This window comes from Corvus kubaryi, unplaced genomic scaffold, assembly GCF_017639235.1.
Source record: "Corvus kubaryi isolate FWS band 111438036 unplaced genomic scaffold, C.kubaryi_AGA036_p1.0 66, whole genome shotgun sequence".
In the NCBI taxonomy this organism is placed as follows: Eukaryota; Metazoa; Chordata; class Aves; order Passeriformes; family Corvidae; genus Corvus; species Corvus kubaryi.
Genome location: NW_024582054.1, coordinates 28,078,900 through 28,098,607, shown reverse-complemented (window position 1 = coordinate 28,098,607; position 19,708 = coordinate 28,078,900). Strand labels below are relative to the sequence as shown.

Sequence of the window (19,708 nt, the reverse complement as noted above, 5' to 3'; positions counted from 1 at the left end):
TGATTTTTGCTATGAAATATTTGGAAAAGAATTCTGCTGATTTCTCCCATACTTTCATTTTATCATGCAGCCAATGCTCTGTTACAGAATATGCATTTATTTGGCAGCAAGAAGCTTGTGGTGGTCACAGCCTGGTTTACATACCAGACTCCACGTGCCATTGCTGTAATACACCACAAGAATTCTATTTTGAGGTCTAAACTCATTGGCTTAAATGACCACAGCTCTGTTGAATTGGCCATGATATTCTTTTTACCAACAATTAATTTGGTCTTGCAACCACTGAAAAATCCTTAGGATCATGAGCTTTATTTCAAGCTCATAAATGGAACAAAACTGGACATCCCAGTTAAATATCAGTCTTTGACCTGCTCTGATTCTTTTCTTCTGTTCTTAAATAATCACTGTAATGGAAGTAGAGCTACTCTGGAGCAATAAATTATAAATGTTGTGCTTGAGTCTGCTGATTGGGATGTGATTGAATATATAATTTACAGATGACTATTGAACAAAGAGCCTCCAGTAGCTCAAAATAACCCACTTCTTTATAAACTCTTGAAAGCAGTGGAAAGATAATGTCAAACACCCTCTCTTTCAAGGCCAAGGTAAGCACGCAGAGTAATAAAAGTTCTGGCTGTGGAAATGAGCTGCTCTCTCTGGGTGCAAATGAGGGAAGCTGAAATACCCAGATGGAGAAATGGACACATGCTGTAGCATCTAAAGTGAGTAGCCTGTGGCACATCAGCAGGCAAGGTTCCCTAGGTAACACACAGAAAACCTGGTTTGTTCCCCAGTCCTGCATCTTCAAATGACGTTGTTCCTGTTGATAAAATAGTGGGGTGGTGAGGAGGAGGCTGGCTGTGCACTGCTAGCCTGGACTGCAGGCTCTTGCTGGAAACATGGAAGTTGCAAAGCTGCTGGGAGAAGGTGTTTAATACTCAGGTTTTTGCAGCTTGGAGTCTAATCTGAGAGCAGCGGAGCTAGATCAAATAGCAAAAGGATGGGGCTTGGGTGATGTGCTTGAGATTGGAAAAGAGGGGGAAAAAGGGGAAGCCTGTAGATGTGATAGAGACAGTCCTGCAAATCAAACCTGGGTAGGTGACATGGTTCTACAGGGAATGCTGGGGGTATGCCTGCTTCTGACAGCAGGAATGGGTTTTCTGTTGCAATGGCGATATGCTACTCTGCAGGGTCTCCTACACTGAACCTGCCCATGTGTCTGTTCTCAACTCATCTCTGCTTCTGTTGACCAGTTCTCAGTATGCTCATAGTAATGCCTTGGTTAAAGCAAACCAGTGATTTAATTCTTGGTTTCACTTCTAAGTTTTCAGTATTACAAGGACATTACAAGTCCTACTAAGCAAAGTAAAATAAGCTTTAGCCTGCACATTAGTTTAGCCACAGTGAGTTACCATATAAGAGAAGAGTTCTGAAATGTACCCAGCTCTTCCACTGGATTTATGTTTCAGCACATATCACACCATAGATTCAACAAACATAGATCATTTTAAATGGACAGCTATGTACAAAATTATTATACAGTGTTATTACAAAACTTGAGAAATAAAGCTCTGAATTTTGAAAACACAATACTGCACAGTCCCAGTTTTAAAGCCAAAGTAACATGATTCAACACATTCTGCAGCTTGGACATAGACTCTCGAATACAAGCAGCTCACAATGGAAGTCAAACCCCGAGATTTAATAAAGGATAAGCTGAGAATGTGTCCAATAGAGCACTCTGGAAAACCTCTTCCTTTTGCTTTAGTAAGAGAAACCAGGGCCCTGGTTCTCCAAAAGTTGATGGATGCATCAGTGTGTGTGACAAGACTACTGATGCACTTCAACTTACTTGCACATAAGCATTGTGTAGGAACCAGACACTGTTTATATGGCCATATGCTACTAAAATACATCCTTTTTCTTTTACTTCTTTTCCCTGTAACCGATTTCCCTTGCTTTAAGTGATTGAGAGTAAAAATACATTTGTTTAATCTGGGTCTTGGACCTGGTCCAATATAAATCATCAGTGGGTGATGAGAAGAGGGAGTTAACACACCTCCACCCGTGATGGTACAACCACTGCTTAATTTATACCCTTAATTTAGTTGAGGCACTGCTGTTTTTAACACTTCTCCAAGGGCTAAACACTGCAGTCTGTTCTTGGGCCACACTCAGCTGTCATTTCAAGAGGAGTTTGGCCTAAGAGCAGGCTGAAAGACTTGGCTTCCAGGACAGAGGACGACAGGTCTGACAATTTCACTGTCACTGTACACAGAACCATCCCCTGTCCCCACTGGTGCCCAGTGCAAGGCACAGGCGGAGGGGTCCAAAGTCTCTGGGGAGGCTCTTTAGGTCCTGGGGAGGGGGGTGAATGGCTTGCATCAGGAGAAGAAGTAGGTCTTGGTGGGGCAGAAGTTGTCCATGACGGCATTTCATTGATGCAGAACCTGGAGTCTCAGAAGCTGGCAGCACTCCAGTGACACGAGAGGTTCTCTCATACCTTCTGCCTTGCTGTGACACCTGCAGGAAGAGGGGGAAATGCAAATTATTGGCAACTATGAACAGAAGTGATGTGTTTTTGCATGCATGTGTATCTAATGGTTGAGGTGCAACTAGGAAATCAGTTTCATTTGTTTCTCAGATAACCTAAAAACAGGTAGTTTGATGTACTTAATAAAAACCTCATGTTTCCAGAACCAATCCTGATGTTCAAGAGTTTGGGCAACTTCACTTTTTAGTCCAGTAACATATATCCTTCTACACAGTAAATTGCCAAACTTACTAAATCTAGAGGATTTAGAAGGACTGTCAGAAGGATGGGGCAGCACACTGTCACTTTTAAGAGCCTGTCTCACTCCATAACTGAATCAAATACCATTTCTAAAGGCAGACATGAAGGCAAAGGCCTAGCAGGAAGATGAGCGTTAGATTGATGACATTCTCATAGTCCATTTAAAAACCCCGACAATACTGGGTCTGCAGAAGGGGAGGTGAAGCATCTGTCCCACAAGAATTAATGGAAAACCTGGACTCTCAAACCCTTCTGTGTCTTTGCAGGGGAAGGTTGATGTGCCACTGTGCCATGTGCATGTCATAGCTGCCCTTCTGCCCCTTCTCTCCCTCCTCACCAGGCTGTGGTCTCCGACCTGGTCTGTGATCCTGGTTTGGTTTTTCTTTTATTTTCTAGGGAATAAATCAAGTAGATTTGTGAGCAGGGAAATTGCTAAAGCCCAGTTGCTTATGGACTTGTGCTTTCAAGGCTTTTCTTTCCCCTAACTATTCCAAGTGACATACAGATGGGAGGAGAGGAAAAAGGGTGCTGCACAAACAGACATGAACATTTGTCTGTAGGAATTCTCTAGGGCCTGAGCCAGGCTAACTCAAACAGCAGCTCTTCTGAGTTCAGGTGTTTGTACACTCTCTCCTCTGTTTTACTGTCACCTTTATCAAATGGTTCTTCAAGCTTTTTCTGGACTTGGATGGAAATGAGTTGAGATGTTACCAGGGTGCACACAGACAGTACAACCACCAGTGCCTTGATTCCAGAGGAAAAACAGCTAAACCATTTAAGAACATGAAGATAATGTGGGATACCACTCTTGAGGTGTAAAAGCTGACATTTAAAGACATTAGCATTATTACAGAAATTGCTGCATAACAAGATATGGTCAAGATGAGGCAAGAACTCAGTAGCTGATTATAGGCTTTTACTGCTCTGAAATACTATCCCAGAGGCACAGGCTGGGCTGTTCCTGCCCTCTGCTGCTGTTAGGGAAGCTCTAAAAACTCGTAAGGGGTTTGAGTCGATTCCTGCACCTGGATCTGCACAAGAAGGAAGAATATTCCTGTGGCTTCACTGAGACCCATTGACTTCCACAACCAGCAAATCCACCAGAGAGAGAAATATCCTGTATCAAAAAAAGAACTAGTGGGCACCTGAACAGACCATGTGTGCTTGGGACAAAACATTTAAAAAAAAAAAAAAATCAGGTGGAACATCCTAGGAAAAAATATTGATTGGGAGCACTCTAGGCTTGCTGAGTCTGTCGTATCAAGAGGGACAGACAGGAGCTGCATTTGGGAGAGGAAGCTCTGAGGCAGGAGATTAAGACAAGCAAATGGGTTTTTGTTTCTGCTGCCCTTGCCGTGTGACACAAAGACAAAAGAAGAGGAAAGAGAGAAGTGCAGGTTTCAAGGTACAGCTCATCTCTGCCCTCCTGGCATCAAAGCCCAGGTAGGTTCTGCTGGTACAATGCCAGGCACTGCATTCCAAGGATGTACTGAAACTCCTGCCTGACTTGGTCACTTCATAAAGGTACTGTATGCCCATGCATTCCTCTGTGTTGCGTTCCTATGTCTTCCTAGGATAAAGCAAAACTGTCCGTGTTTCATTTTTTTTTTTTCAAATATGACTTTATTTAAGCCTGTATGCTTTTAAAAAAATAAATTTGAGTTAAGCTTAAGTCATGGTTCCAGCTGCCCTCCCACTGCAGCACGTCCACTGGTCCTGGCACACTTCTCACCTATGCTTCATTGCTACTGTTTTCTGTTCCTGCAAGAAATCTTCCTTAGGATTTTTAAACCAACAGAGCTACTTCCACTTGATGTAATCCTGTGGTACTGCAAGGAAAGGGCCAAGAGGAGGGCAGGAGTAATCAGGACTGCAACTACCCAATGTATATCCCATTTTCTCTTGCTAGCAATGATGCTCCAGGTGCAGGAACAAAAGCAGTCCTGTGGGGAAATCCTGCACAGATTCCTCCTGTCTCTGTGCAGGAGCAGGGCTCCCAGCTGGGCTCCCAGCCCCAGGGAACTGGGGATGCTGGAGAATAAATACATTCCTTTCAAGAAACGAGACAAAGAGCGATTTGATAATATTGATTTAGTTCATAAGAAATGCTCATCAGCATGGAAAGGACAATGCGTAACTATGCAATTTCAGTACAGTGGGTGTTTCAGTTGTTTATTTTTCTTGCTTTTCTTTCCACTTGCTGTAAAAACAGGCTAAGTTTTGCAAATGGAAGTCTCATCCTGGGACTCCTTTTGAGGGGCAACTGTATGCTGCCAGCATCAGTGAAGGATGCAGGGAACTTGTGTGCAATTCTAGAGTTGAATTTAGCTTTGAGTGGGAGCTGGTATCTTGCCCCAACTAATACTTGTCCCTGGGTCCAGTGTTTTATTCCCTTTTCCAGATATCCATATCTAAATGGTGCTATAGAAAGGGTTACCCACAAGCAAACCAAATGTTCTTTGCTGGAGGTAGGTACTGAAATTGCATTTTTACAGTTTTTGAGAAAATAATGTGATCAAAGTAAGGACTTTGTTCATCACATGAAGTTTGATTGTTTGGTTAGAATAATGGCTTTTAATTATCCTGCAGGGAAAAGCAGTTTGGCTGCTGCTGACAGAGAGGACAAACATGTGGGCTGTGACCCTGTGTCGAATGGAGATCAGCACTGACTCCACTCAATGCAAGATCAACACCCTGGAGAGTAAAAATCAGAGTAATAAATTTATTTCACATGTGTTTGTGATTAGACACAAAGACAAAAAGATTAGGTGATATGGTGGATACTGATTAGGTCTGTGAAGTCCCAATGCTGTGGTTAGTTCACAAAAGAACACCTTTGTGAGTTTACATACCTCATTGTGCCACACAATCTTTTTTTGTTTTATTATCTCCAGTATCAGTCTCAACCTCTGCTTTTGAACAAAAGAGAGACACTAAATATATCTGATCATGGTAAGGCAAAGGTAACAACAGGGAACTTTTTATGATGAAAATACTGTCTAGTAGCAGAGAGGTTCCTAAGAACATAAAATCATTGAATGGTTTGGGTTGGAAGGGACCTTAAAGATCATCCACTTTCAACGCCCTCGATGCCATCCCTGGATTCCCAGGGAACCTTGTGGGTTTTGCATGGTGGGGTCAGTTCTTAAGCCAGAAGTACTAATTTCAGGTCTCAGGAAAGCATTCCAGGGCTGGGAGAATTGGATGCTCCCATGGCTCCAGCTTCTGTTCCTCCTGAGAAGCAAGTTTGGGAACCACTGTTCTAGGAAATCACTTCTGGTTTGTGGCTTGTTTTTAACTAGGGGAAAGTGGCATGTTTAGAAATGTAAATAACTACAAGCCTGGGGCATGCTGCATTAAAAGGGTAAGTCCCTCTGTGATATCTGCTCAACCTATGCTGTCTTTCTCAGCAATGGGTATTCAAACCCTCCTTTCCTTTCTCCTCCACCTTCCTTGGAAGGAAAAAACATTAATTATTGATAAATAGAGACTTTTCCATTTTCCTGCCCATTTGTTTAACCCCAGGATCTTGCAGAAAACAGGCTTTGCACAGTATATTGTATTGCTCTAAAGGTTGACAGAAAAATCTGTCTTCCCTACAAGGCATCTCCAGTTTGGGATTAAGGTACCCACCCAAGGGTGGTAGGATCTAAAGACTTGGACACTTTTCCCAGGTTTGGGACTGGCTGAGGGGGCTGTGGAAGAGGGGCCTGTGTGGCTCCAGCAGCTGAGCTCCCTCCCATCCCCAGAAGGGCTAGCAAGATGCTCTTTTTTAATGACTGACCTTTCCCCCCTCCCTCTGCAGCGATGGTTTGAGAGCCTGATGTTTAGAAGCCACCTAAGGTACCCTTGGGGCAGGTTGTCAGGCAAAGTGCTGTTGCAATGAGGGGAAAAACCATACAATCCCAAGGCAGCACTGATGTTGCTGCTTTTATGTGTTTATAAGTAGTTCAGAGGGGGTGATCGCTGATTAAGTACCCAGTATTAACTGCTCTTAATCACTGCTTTGGAGCCTAATGGAGCTCTTGTTTGCACATAACCGTGCCTTGTAGCTGTCTTTAGCATACTTGACAGATGTGCTTATTGCCATCTTTACTGCGTATGTGTAATGGGCTTTTTAATTATTGATTCATCATTACTCTTCTATAAACTACTTATACATGTCACCAGAACGAGCTATGCTTGTGTTTTTCTTTTTAAAGCTCTTTCAGGTTTAAAAAATATAATAGCTCCATGAAACAGTGTGACTCTAGGGGCAGGAGGCATTGGGCCTTGAAGTGGAAAGGAACAGGTGTATACAAATGTATCAGGAACCTCCCACATTTAAGTCAGTCCCCAAGGGCTATTTATAAAATAGGCTACCTGAGTAGCTTTTGCTGTGCCTCTTCTTCTTCTTCCGTTTCCCCGACGGCCTCTGCTTTTCCCTGTCGGTGTGAGCTTGATCTGGAGGAAGTGTTGCTGAACAAGAGGAGTCGGTGGCTGGCTCCTCTGAGAAGGACTTGTCTTGAGAGGTGTCCAGCAGCGAGTCTGTACCAGGGTCTTCATTTTCCTTTGTCACCTCTTTTGACTCTGCCTGCTGAGCCTCATTGCAGGGAGCAGACTGAGCATTCTCTGAGCCATCAGTTGGGCATTCCTTGTCCTGGCCTCCTGACATGGACCCATTAGTCCAGCTGAGTTGGTCTCTCAGAGCAGAGGGTGAACTGCTGCTCACAAAGCTTATCCTTGTGCCTATGTCAGCCACAGAGAAGGCAATGGAGCCACTCTTTGTGCTGGGCTGGAGGCTTTCCACATTGTTTGCCTGTTCCATCCCGGGGCCCAGCATGCTCTGACTAGCTCCATCAGCTTCCACCAGGCTCACTGAGGGGCTTTTGGTCTGGGACTCCAGTGGCAAACTTCCTCCAGCATTGTTTTTGGGTAACGCCTGGCCTGAAGCTGGAGCATTTGTAACACCTCCACCTGTCTCCATCGGGGCAGTGGTTGAGGGAGGAGTGCTTTCTGAGGGATGAATATCCTTGTTTTGCTTGGTCCTGTCATCAATCTGCTTCCCTGCTGCTTGTGGATCCTTAACGCTCTTTCCTTTAAACAGAAAACACACGATCAGCCACGGCTGCAGTTTCACCAGGGATCAACCAAGATGCACCTGCCCTGCAAAGGTTATAGATTAGCAGCTGCCTGTGGAGGGAGCACTGACCCTAAAACAGCTATGCAGAGGCAGCACCAGTTAATCCTCCCTGTACCTCCCCTCCTTACACCCATGTAGTCACCCCAGCTAGACTCCTGGGCTCCAGCTCAGCAAAGCCCCTGCTTTGTTTTCAGCAGGTGTTAATGTGTCTTTCCTGCAAACTGGCTGATTTCCATGGAAGTTCCTGGACTTGCAAGGAAGCCTGAAAGTCTATGTCAGGAAGAGAGAACCTGCCTGTGAGGTCCTGGACCAGGCTGGACTGCTGGCTTGGCTGTGTGAGGATTTCAAGGATGCCCATTAGCCAGCCTTAACCTGCCCTTGCAGAGCAGGTACAGGAGAGCCATGGATAGACCAGTGTCCTTGGACTTATCTAACATGCACTGACGCTGAGGTCAAGAGACCAAAGAAGAGCTAAACCCATGGGCTCTCTCCTCACAAGCACTTAAAGAACTTGGGTACTTCTGCACACGGGGTTTCTTGTATTTTTTAAAGGGTTTCTTCAGACTCCCAAGTACAGACTAAGATGGGATGCAGCAGTCTCCAAGGCAGAAACATGCTGTGCTACTGAGACTTGGTAGCGTGGAGGGGACTTGTGTGGGCATGACAGCAGTGCCCTATCAGCATGGTGCCATGGCTGACATGTGGATTAAGCATCTCAGAGGGTTTATGAGCACAGATGCAAGGCCATGCTGCTCCAAATTCCTGCTAATTTTGTGACAGACTTGGCTAGCAACAGCTCAAGGCTCTCTGCTCCTCTTCTCCTTGGCACTGGCTGCAAAGCCTTCTTAAATGAAATGCCCCAAATGCAAACATGAAGGCTTCTTGCTGGTGCGTGCTTGGCTCGGGCTCAGAGGCAGATGGGAATGAATAGCTGCAGGTACAGTCAGGTCTGTGTCCTTACCAGACTGGCTCTCCTCCGGGCTCTCTGCAGACAAGGTTTTAGCACCTGCATCTGATTCGTGTCTGTTCTTTGTCTTTCTCAGCGTGAACCCTTTCCTTATGTCGGCGAGCAGGGCATCGATGACACACACCTCCTCCTGCTTCATCAACCCCTTCTTGACTGGAGGGGGAGAGAGAGATGGGTGTTAAATCTGCCCATGAGATGGGGCAGGAGGAGACTGAAGTGACACCACTGCTGAAGGTGGCTACTGCTGTCCCAGTACAAGCAACCACTGGGCAAGAGTAAGGCACCTACACCAGGCCTGGGAGCAGCCCGTGCTCCATGATCCCACAGCAGTGTATCCTGGCTGAAGACAAGGGATTTGCTCCCAAGTCTTGGTGCTACGGCCTGGCACCAGCGGCACCAGCTCTGCCTGGACATGTCCCTGGTTGTACCATGACCTTGAAACACTCCCTCTTTGCTATCAATGTTGGTAGGAACCTTTTACTTTTTTGAGGGAAAACAATTTTGATTTTTGTTTCCTCTCAGCTTCTTCCAATTATATTTGTCAGTGTTTCATTTTCATCCAGAAAAAGGCACATTTAAGTAATATGCAAAATTTTTGGGACAACTCTGGTAAAGAGAAACTATTCACATGTATATGGGGACCTTGGATGTGGGATAAGTCAAATGTTTCTTTTTAGATTTGGGATTCAAAAGTTATGTTTAGAAACTGAAAAAGTTAACAGAAATATTTAATTTGTGGTGGGTTTTTTTCTTCTTTGCTGTTCCGTCAGCAAACCTAAAATTAACTTCTCTGCCCAGCTGCAACTGAGGAAAGTCAATTCTTAGCTATGGCTGTAAGACACCTAAAAGCCTTTAGTCAGCCAGCACCCGGAAACCTACAAAATAAATTACCATTACTGGTCCATTAAAGTAGGACCAGCAAAGAGCTCCTATGGCTCCATCTCTATTTTTTGAAGCCATTTCAGATACTCACTGACTTTTCCATTTTCTCCCTTCTGTCTCTTCCCCTCTTCCTCTTCTAGCTGTTTTTTCCTCTTCTCTGCTTTGGCAGCTTGTTCCTTTCTGTCCTTGTTTTCCTGCAGTGAGGTAACAGGGGCATGAGGAGGTTGAGTAAATGTCTGCTAGAAAAGCTGATGAAGAGAAAGGAGATCTATAGATGAAGGAGGAGAAATTCTGGCCTCATCCTGTGCAATAAATAAAATGGGCTTTGGGAATAAGAGCTGTCTTACCAAGATGGTGAGAGGGGACCGCTGACTTGGCCAGGACTTTGCCACATTCCATTTGGAGGTGGCAGTGGTGATATGCCTCATACAGCTACCTGCAGTGTGTTCACCAGCCTGACCTCTAGCTGAGGTGAAAGTGGGAGATACTGAAGCCACAGTTTTCTCCAAACAGGTGGCTTTTTTACTACATATCCCCTTTCTGAGTCCATTTGCTCAGGTTGGAGCAAAGCGTTAAGTTTTGTAAGCCCCTTCCGCTAAAACTTGCACACTTGGCTCAAAAGCACCTTTGGAACTCTGCAGCAAAAGTTGCACCAAAATCACAAATCACCAGTGACTGGGCCAGGCCCAGCAGCACCAGAACTGCATGAGGATGCAGTGGAGGAGGGATCAGACACCGCTTCACTGGCGACCTCACGCCAAGTGCCAAAAGGAGGAGGCTGTAACCAGGTTCCCCCCCTGGATTAGGGTGCCCATCCCACCCCTGTCCATCGGAGTGAAGGCAGGTACCAGCACTAGGGATGCTCAGCATCCTGTGCACAGATGCCAACCTTCAGGGCTCGGATGAAGAGATCTCTGAAGGTCTTCATGATGCTAAATATGTCCTCTAAGGACAACTTGCTTGGGTCCTCACAGAGATAATTCGCAAGTTCTTCTCTCTTCTTTTCAATGGTTTCAAATTCTTCTTCCAGCTTTCTGGAGGCATCGATGCTGTCCTGAAATGCATTAAATGCACACAGTAAAACACCATCCAGAGGACAACGAGTGATGTGTGCTCACAGAGAAAGGATGTAAGAGCTTGGAGCAGGACACTGGCTCCTGGCTTTTAACTGCAACAGAGCTTTTGGGAAGCAGGTGGCAAGAAATTAGGATTTGCAGATGATCTTTACTCTTGGCAACTGTGCTGTGCCAGTTTACAGGGGTGGCTTGAGCAACACATGGAAAGCTCCAAGCAAAGCTTAATCCCAAGCAAAGGGCTTCACTCTGGTGATCCACACAGAAGGTGAACATCTTCACTTAAAGTGAGAAGTCACACAAAAGCATGGACAGAGAAGTTGGGGCACACAACCTAAGAACTGGCCTCACCAAAGGTATCTAGGTTTGGGGTGCAGCTGGCAAATGCACATTTAGGTTGTGTGGCATTGCAGCCTATTTCCAAATCTGAGAGCATGTCTTGTGGCAATATTTTCTCCCCTCTAATGATGCTCCTCAGCTGCAGATGTACCATGCACCACCTCTCTGTGTGTAATGGGAGAGATATAAGGCACCTTCATTACTGACCTGGATGGGTTTCTCATACTGTTGCTTCACATCCTCATTTGATGATAAGACTTTCCGCTGAAGCTCCAGCAACTTCTTTAAATTGGTACCAGACTCCGTGCGTATAATATCAAGATTAATTCTGAAATCACACAGAACCCTGCCATTAGCTGACACTCCAAGGAGTGGACAAGTCTGAGCTGGTGGTTTGGTCATCCCTCTGCTTCCCACCACTTCACTGAACTGAACCCTGTGCTCTGAACTCTCTATACAGTCCAAGCTCATGGAAAACAGCTTCCCTCCACAGTACTTATGGAAAGGCTGCCAGGCCTACTTACATCTTTGTGTATTGGGTAAATGAATGCCAAAACAAAAGGCTGTTCTCCACCCGCTGTGCTCAGCATTAGCTCACTTTCCCTGCGTGGAGGTACTTCAGAAATGCTTCTGGGTAGCTGGCCTTCACCAGCTCCTGCCACCACAAAGGCAGTACAGATTTCAGAAGGGTCTGGGAGGCAATTTTAACTGACTGCTCTGCAAATTTCAGCCCTAAGTGTTGCCAGCTGTAGTAGAATTATTATCTATTAAAGCGCTTTCAACATTCATCAACCAAATCTTTCAGTTAAAACTATGTAAGATGCCATCTTCTTAATCTGCTATACCAGCTGTGTGTGTCCTAATTTCTGGTACATTGTTGATGTGCATGGCATTTATTTTTGTTTTTAATTTAAAGGAGGTGACACATGATTTTACCCTGCTGCTTTTGAAACGTATTCAAGATCCTTTGGCAGTTCCAGTAGGTCCTTGTGGCTGTTTTCTACTTCCTGAAGAGAGAAAGAAGTATTATTTGGTATGTGGCAGGAGCTGAGGGGAAGTTGGGGGAAAGACATATGGACAGAAGCGTCCAGGAAGGATGACTGTGCTGTGTTCCGCTACTGCCCCTCTGTCTGCACATTCAGAGAGGAAAGGCGTTTCCCCTGGCTATAAAAACATAGAAAAGTGCTGAACTCTGAGAAACAATCATAGTTCAAAGCAAAGCTGAGCTCTTCTTGAGCATGGAGGGAGGCAGGACTGTGCTTTGATGCAATCTGACACTTCCTACAGTCCCAGAAGGATAAAAAAGCCTTGAATCTTATTTGCATTCTTTACTTTCACAGCTGTACTTGCTGAAGGTACTGCCAGCTAAAGCGGGGCTTGAACATGCATAACTGAAACCGAGGGACATTGATGAATGAAGGTGGCAGAGTATGGAGAAAAAAGATAAAAACAGCATTGCAGGGAATAGGAAAGCCATAGGGACTTGGAGAGAAGCATGAAAAGCCTGAGCATAGTCTGGAGGAAAAGGGAGAGTCCATGGAAAAGCAGAAAGCCTGAATGAGTACAGATGAGCCAGGACAGCTTTGTGCTCTGTGGTTTGCAGCTGCTAATGTGCAGATTGCACAAATATGAAAGGAAGTTGGAGACACTGTGGGAAAAGATGCTGGAGGGAAGCAGAGCAAGTTTTAAAATAAGGAGTAGTGCCCACAAGCAGCCTGCAGTCACCAAAGTGATTCAAATGCTCCTGACTTGTGACACTCTGGGGCTTGCCAGGGAGGATATGAGTATGGGCTTGTGGCATTAACCAGCAGTGGAGCAGGAGAAATGTTTCATCTGTGATAAAACCCTCCCTCTTCCCTACTGTGGCACTTGGCAGTGGTACCTCTAGAATATGGTGGAGCAGTGTAATGCGGGTTTGGTTTGCTTTGGTTTCTGTTAGTTTGAGTAAAGTGCTGATTTTAAACCCATCGGCATCGCCTGTGTGACTTCCCTACAAGAGAGAAAGAAAGCAGATGTAACTCCTGTGTCCATCCAAATTACAACCCAAAAGGAGATCATTCACAGACTGTAATGGGGGGAGGAGAAGACAAAAAAAGTCCTTACGTAGTTCAGGAAGTTTCCAACTTTGAGAATCAGTTGACAAAAGACTGGCAGGCGATGACTGGTCAGAAGGTCTGAAAAACATAAGGGACTTCTAAGCAAAAGCCTCTGTTACATCAGTACATTTCCTAAACTGCACTGGAATTGGGATTCTGAATTCCACTAAATCACATTTTGGTACTTTGGCTTTGCAGCCCAATGCCCAACCTGCAGAGAAACTGATTCCATATAGATTCAGTTCCACAGGTTGTAAAAGTTTTTGTTGACTTATGTTTCTTTCTTTACATCTGGTCTCTCCTTTCCTAATGGCAAATAACCTGGAGTTGGACCCTCCTCACTAACAGCAATCAAGGCGCTGCCTTCCTTGGAAGTGCCCTGGTGTGGGCAAGGGTAACTGGGCTGCAAATTTCATCTTGCCAACTCCGTTTAGCTGTGCAGTGAAGCCAGTTCTGACTGCCCTATGATCACCTGCCAGCTGCTAAAACCAGACACGCACACCCTATTCCTGGTCTCACATGGCAGAAGTGATTATTGACCCGGCATGAAGAGTACAGTCCCTGTCCTTGCTCTTATGACAGGGTGCTGCAGTGCTGTGCTTCCTGAAGCACTCAGCCTTGAGGCAGGAACAGCTCCAAAACAACAACTGGGCTGCTGGGAAGTCACTTTGGGGGAAGCTTCAATTTATCCCAGCAGACAGCTGTAATGCCAGCTGGAGAAACCCCCAGCAGGAGTTGGGGGAACTGGCTCTGTAGGACAGGTGACACTTGACAGTGCCAAGAAGAGCATACAGAGGAGTGGGACCAGAGGTTTCTGCCACAGGAAGCCAAAATCTATTGCATAAACTTTCTGTGTACTCACCAAAATGGAGCATCAGCAATTTATAACCCAAAATAACAACCTTTTTCTTCTGGTTCCATTTCTAGGCAGGGAAATACTAAAGCATTGCTACTTTTGGGGGAAGTTTGGGATAGGCTTTTCTGGCAGCAGAGATAACTGCTGTATGAAGTTCTTAATGTGGCAAATAATGCTGGATGGATAATTAGCTGCAGCGGGGCCAGCTCTGCTGTCTAAATTCAGCTCCTTTGAAAGGACTGATGAGCTTCCAGCACTTCACCATTCAAAGTGTTTCAGAGGAATACATCTGCTACAGAAAAAGAGGGATGAAGGTGACAAAAAATGATCTTTGGTCCTGTTAAGGGCTTTGACCACCAGTGGAGATACCTAAAGCTGCAGCAAACCAATGAATGAAGCACAGGGGAGTTCTTTGGGGGTTGGGTAGTCATATTGCAGAGCTCCAAGGGAGTTTTGGGTGTAACATTGCAGACCTCCAGGGGAGTTTTGTGGGGTTAAAAGCTTCCTGTCTTAAATCAGGTCCAGAAATAAGCTCAGGTCATCTATACCTTCGCAGGCTCTCCGGATGGCTTCAGCTTTGGGCTGAATCATGTCCAGCACGACGGTGGTCTCTTCACAGATGAGCATACACTCAATGCACAGCTGGTAGCTAAGGGTGGAGATGGATTCACAGCATAAAGGCACTGGGATCTTGGCCAGCACAGCATTCTTCTTCCCACACCACCAGCAAGTACATGCCACCCCACAACACTGCTGTCAAACACATCCACACCAAACCACTGCTGTGGCTTGTGGAGGGAGGTGCTTGCTGCTTGCCCTGAGGACCAGCAGGGATGTAGATTCTGCTGATTCTGCTGATGCACTGCGATCAGCAGAGGAGAGTTTCCCCTTCCTGGCACCACATCTGGCACTGCATTTCACTAAGTTGTGGAGCCTTCTTGGGTGGATCTGTGTCTGTGTCAGGATCTGACCCTGTGTCTGGGTCAGCTTCTGCTGGTTCAGAGGGAGAGAAGGTGCTGGATCAAGAAGAGCCCTCCATCTAAGGGTAACAGGGAAAGGGATAGCTCCAAGGCGGAAGGGGAATCCATCAGTGTTGGTCTGTGAGGCTCCTATAAAGAAACTTAAAACTTCCCAGAGGTAAATCAAGGAACAGATTGGGCTGAAGTTCATGACCAACAACCTTACCTGGGAATCTGAAGGAGGAGAAGATAAAACTGGTCTGCATTTGCCAGCTTTGATTTTTCTTCTTTAAAGGCCTTCAGGTTTTCTATCTAATGAGAAATAAAGAATCAAGACTGCAGGACTGCTCTATGTGTTCAGCTCTGTGAACCAAGGGTACTGTTTTCCTCCTGACCTCATGCTTTTCAGGCAGCAGCTTCAGCAACTGCTTCAGAACCTCAACATCAAACTTGGTCCGGTCCCCATTCTGGATCATGGCAGTCACCTCTTCATTGGAGCTGTAGGGAGGAGGAGCAGAGCCAGCCATCAACCAAAGACCACTTTTCAACTATCACACACTACCAAGACATTTATCTGTGCAAGCACTTTGTGCTTTCCCTAGTAAAGAGTCACAACAATCCAGAATGAAAGATATCTCCCCACAATTAACTTAGAATCAGGACCTGGACCCCTGCTATGACCTGGTCATCTCAAGGACAGAGATGAATCCTGCAACTGAGATCCTGTCGCTGAGCATTTTTTTATCTTAAAAGAAACCTGAACTCTTTAGTTATTCATTGGCCCTGTTTTGAGGAGGGATTTGACCTCCAGGCGTGTCTCACAGCCTAGGTCACCCTAAGAGTCTATGCCACAATTTTATCCATAACATGGAGACGTAAGACCTTTGACAATATATGGGGAAGCTGTATGTAAAAACATAATTAAATCTCTAAACTGAATATTTTAAAGACAGTGTAGGACAAAATAAGGAATGTTCAAATGATTTAGTAGCATGGACCACCAAAGCACGTTGGCTAGAACAGATTTCATGAGGACCTTCCAGATACTGCAAAACCTGCTCAAAGTTTTGTCACAAAAACTGGCCATATCTTACCATTTAAATTGCTTCAAAAATATGTTCAAATTGAGACTTTTCTTGGAGTCCAAAAATGTGATCTTCATTAAAGAAAAAAAAGATATCTCATATTAGATGAGCTGTCTGCAGGGATCTTTACTCGAAAGAATGAGGGGGGCCTCCTCACCTCCTTCGGCTCTGCCTTCACTGGTGCTGCTGTCTTCTCCTTGGGGGTTGGCTGTGGGAAGCAGAACAGCTGCTCGATGCTGCTGTAGTTGGGCTCGATGGTTTCCTCGCTGCTGCTGCTCACAGAAGCCCACATGGAGTGGCTCTCTGAAAGAAAGACAAAGTGTTCAGACTGGCTGCAGGGACAGCTGAAAGCTCCTGGGGCAAGGTGAACTGCTAGCAGGGACACTTTTCAGAAGATGAATGAAATGAGGAGAGACATATTAGTCCTGGATAAATGGTCATTACTGAGGAGGGGCAAGTCCCACAGGTGGGATCCAAAGGGCCTGAAGGGCAATTAAACTTGGTAAGGGGAGGCACCAGTGGGCACACAGCCCCATCCCTCCCTGTAAAACTGCATTTTCTTCCATTGTGGGCAAACTGGCTCAGCATGACAAGGACCTCAGACATTTCATTTCTAGTCCCTTGGTTGATATTATTTTTGCTTCCTTGCATCCTAACAGAGGGACTGGGCACAACTTGGACATTTTCTGACTGTGTCCTTCTCCATTTTTCATTTTATACTCAAGCCTCCTTCTATAATGCTGGCTAGAGGACTGCTTGAATTAATTTCTACTCAATTTCTTAAAATAAGTATTTTTTAAAAAAATCATTACCCTAACATGCCTGTAGAAGTCTCTACTGAAATAATCCCAATATTTTACTGCTCTTGTGATTGAAGACATGCCTTATTTAGATTTTACCTTTGCCTACTTCCATGCAGTGGATGCCTTGCTTGTCTAGGACAAAGCTGACACTGCTTGTCCTGCCCTCTTCTCACATTTCATGCTCCACTTTGAATCCACTAGTAGAAGGAAATGTAACCCAAAAATCAAGAGACAAGTGATGTGATGTGATCCTCACATGCACTCTTACTCATGACCTTAATATACCCAGATACAAGCATAGATGAGCTGGGTAATAAAAGTTTGGGGAACTCAGATCAGAGTCTGATCTAAGGCATGTCATAGTGAATTAGGAAAATATTCCCATCCCTTTCTCTTCTTTTAATTTCCAAGTATTTTATTTATAAACAAGCTATTCCAAAGTACTAGTTCAGTTGGAATAGTTACTATTCCATTAGTAGTTTCATGTTACTTTTATTTATTTCAGCTCTGTAGGTCAAAAGTAAAGGAAATCAAGGAAGTTCTGTATCTAAACAGAGTCAACCACATCTGACAAATTTTAAGGTAGTATTTCTTTCCCTGGGTCACCCCTAAAGCAGCAGTGACTTTATGCCAGAAGCACCCACCTCTCACCACGTTGGAGGGCAGCTTCTGCCAGTTCAGCTTCTTCATTCTCAGTGTTGGTGTCTTCACTGTCTTGGGGGGAGGCCTGCCCAAGCCAAGGGGGCAGCTGTACTGGGAGGCCACCACGGCTTCTATATGATCTCCTGTCATGCCAGGAAGGAGGGGTGGAGGGGGAGGGATGCCACCCATGCCAGGCAATGGGGGTGGAGGGGGAAGAATGCCACCCATGCCAGGCAACGGAGGTGGAGGGGGTGGGATACCAACCATGCCAGGCAGTGGGGGCGGAGGAGGAGGGATACCACCCATGCCAGGCAATGGAGGGGCAGGGGGAGGAACGCTCACCATGCCAGGCAGGGGGGGTGGAGGGGGAGGGATGCCCCCCATGCCAGGCAATGGTGGAGGAGGAGGGGGAACACCCCCCATGCCAGGCAATGGGGGTGGGGGTGGAGGGATGCCAGGGAGTGGAGGGGCTGGAGGTGTATTTGTCATGGGGGATGTGGGGTTCATGGCTGCTGTGCCAGAGGGTAGAGGTGGTGGGGCTGGAGGTGCTGGGTTGGGAGCAGTGTTGGATGGAGGGTTAGATTTCTCTGGCAGAGCACAGCAGGCTGTGAACTGGCAGGATGAGATCTTTTCACTGGCCAGTGGTCCTGAGGGTGTTGCTGGTGCCTTGGTGGGGTTTGATGACCCCACTGGACACCGAGCTGCATGTGCACATGGTTCTCGTTCACCCTGGACGCCTCCAGACAGGCGGCTTTCAGCTCGCTTCTGCTTGCTTGGATGTTTTTTGATAGACAGCAGCCTCTCGATGACTTCTTCAACTGTGTTCCCTTGGACTAGAGAAACAAGTCAGGGTCAGGGAAGGGAATGGGGCCCACAGGCTGGTTCATGCTGTTCAACCCTTACCAAGCAGCAGATCTGGAGCCATGGAGAGCCCATTTCCTGGTGTCACTTTACACAGCTACACTTTTGGCTTCCAGGCCATTTCCCTCCCATGCACCCAGCCTACAAACACTGTTTTGAGCACACCTGCCAGCAAGACAGGCCAGCACCAGCAGCAGGATGCCAGCGAGGACAGATTCCCTCTGACTCCCATGACCCAAAGCTCAGGGATTAACCATTAAAACAAGACTCTGAATCCCAAGCCCACTGCTAAACGTGGCCACCCACATGGATGAAGCTTCACATCAAGACATGACCTTATGCAGGTGTAGCTTTGTGCCAGCTTCTGTTCAGCTCTTAACAAGTCCCACAGATTATTTCCTGCACATTGGGGAAAGACTTTTATGGGACAAGGGGAAACAAGAGGAGTGTGCAAGGCTGGATATGTCATTCTTACTGTCATTGGCGAGCAAAAGGGCCCTGTTCACTACAGCATCCAAAGACTCCCACAGCAGGAGGCTGGAGTGATGAGATGGTTCCAAGTGCAGCAGGCTCTGAAGGATGGACAGCAGCTGGACAGAGACTGGAGAGCGGCTCACCTGGAAGACAGAGCAGCTTCTGTCACAGGAAGGCTGGTTCCAAGCAAAGTGGGTTAACTTTGCCACTGTGTGATCTTGCACCCCATGTGAGGGGCTACTTACTTTATTGAAGAGAGATGAAAAGACCTCATGATGATCATTCATGTTTATCCCATCACATATCCTTAATAATTCCTCATCGTCCTCTATTTTGAACTCCTCAAATGTGTCACACTGGATAAGCAGATCCTCCTCCTCGATGTCTCTGCAATATTACAGCATCCATTTCCATTGGAGAGCCCTTCACTAATTTTCAGATGATTGTTTTTGTTAAATGGCATTTATCTCTTTGCCTCTCAGACCCAGCCAGTCGGTGTTGAAAGCACCCAACTCTGCCTTATTTACAAAGGATGAGATGCCATCAGTGCATCCTTTCTTGAACTGAATGTACCTCTTCCTACAGTCAACACATACAAATGAATGGGACTTCTCACGGCATAACCTGGCCCAGTATAGGCTTGTTATGGAATTCTCCTTGGAGCTGTAACAACAGAGTGGCATTCTGACCTTTTTGAAACCAGGCCACCACCTTTGTTTTTTTAAAGTCAAGACTAATTGAAAATATTTCAGTGA

The 19,708-nt window shown here is 45.9% G+C and overlaps 1 protein-coding gene across 1 annotated transcript; it reads right to left on the bottom strand.

Moving 5' to 3' along the window:
• Positions 1-77: 77 nt before the first annotated feature.
• Positions 78-16,419, bottom strand: LOC121673584 (inverted formin-2-like). The gene is made up of 14 exons (XM_042046997.1): positions 16,331-16,419; positions 15,484-15,586; positions 15,315-15,400; positions 14,678-14,778; positions 13,281-13,351; positions 13,060-13,167; positions 12,114-12,184; positions 11,385-11,505; positions 10,655-10,819; positions 9,857-9,959; positions 8,878-9,036; positions 7,157-7,870; positions 5,647-5,706; positions 78-2,523 (listed from the first exon to the last, which is right to left on the bottom strand). Exons 2-13 carry the CDS (start codon positions 15,562-15,564, stop codon positions 5,648-5,650), a joined length of 1,839 nt encoding a protein of 612 aa, XP_041902931.1. The 5' UTR covers positions 15,565-15,586; positions 16,331-16,419; the 3' UTR covers positions 78-2,523; position 5,647.
• Between the last annotated feature and the right edge of the window lie 3,289 nt (positions 16,420-19,708).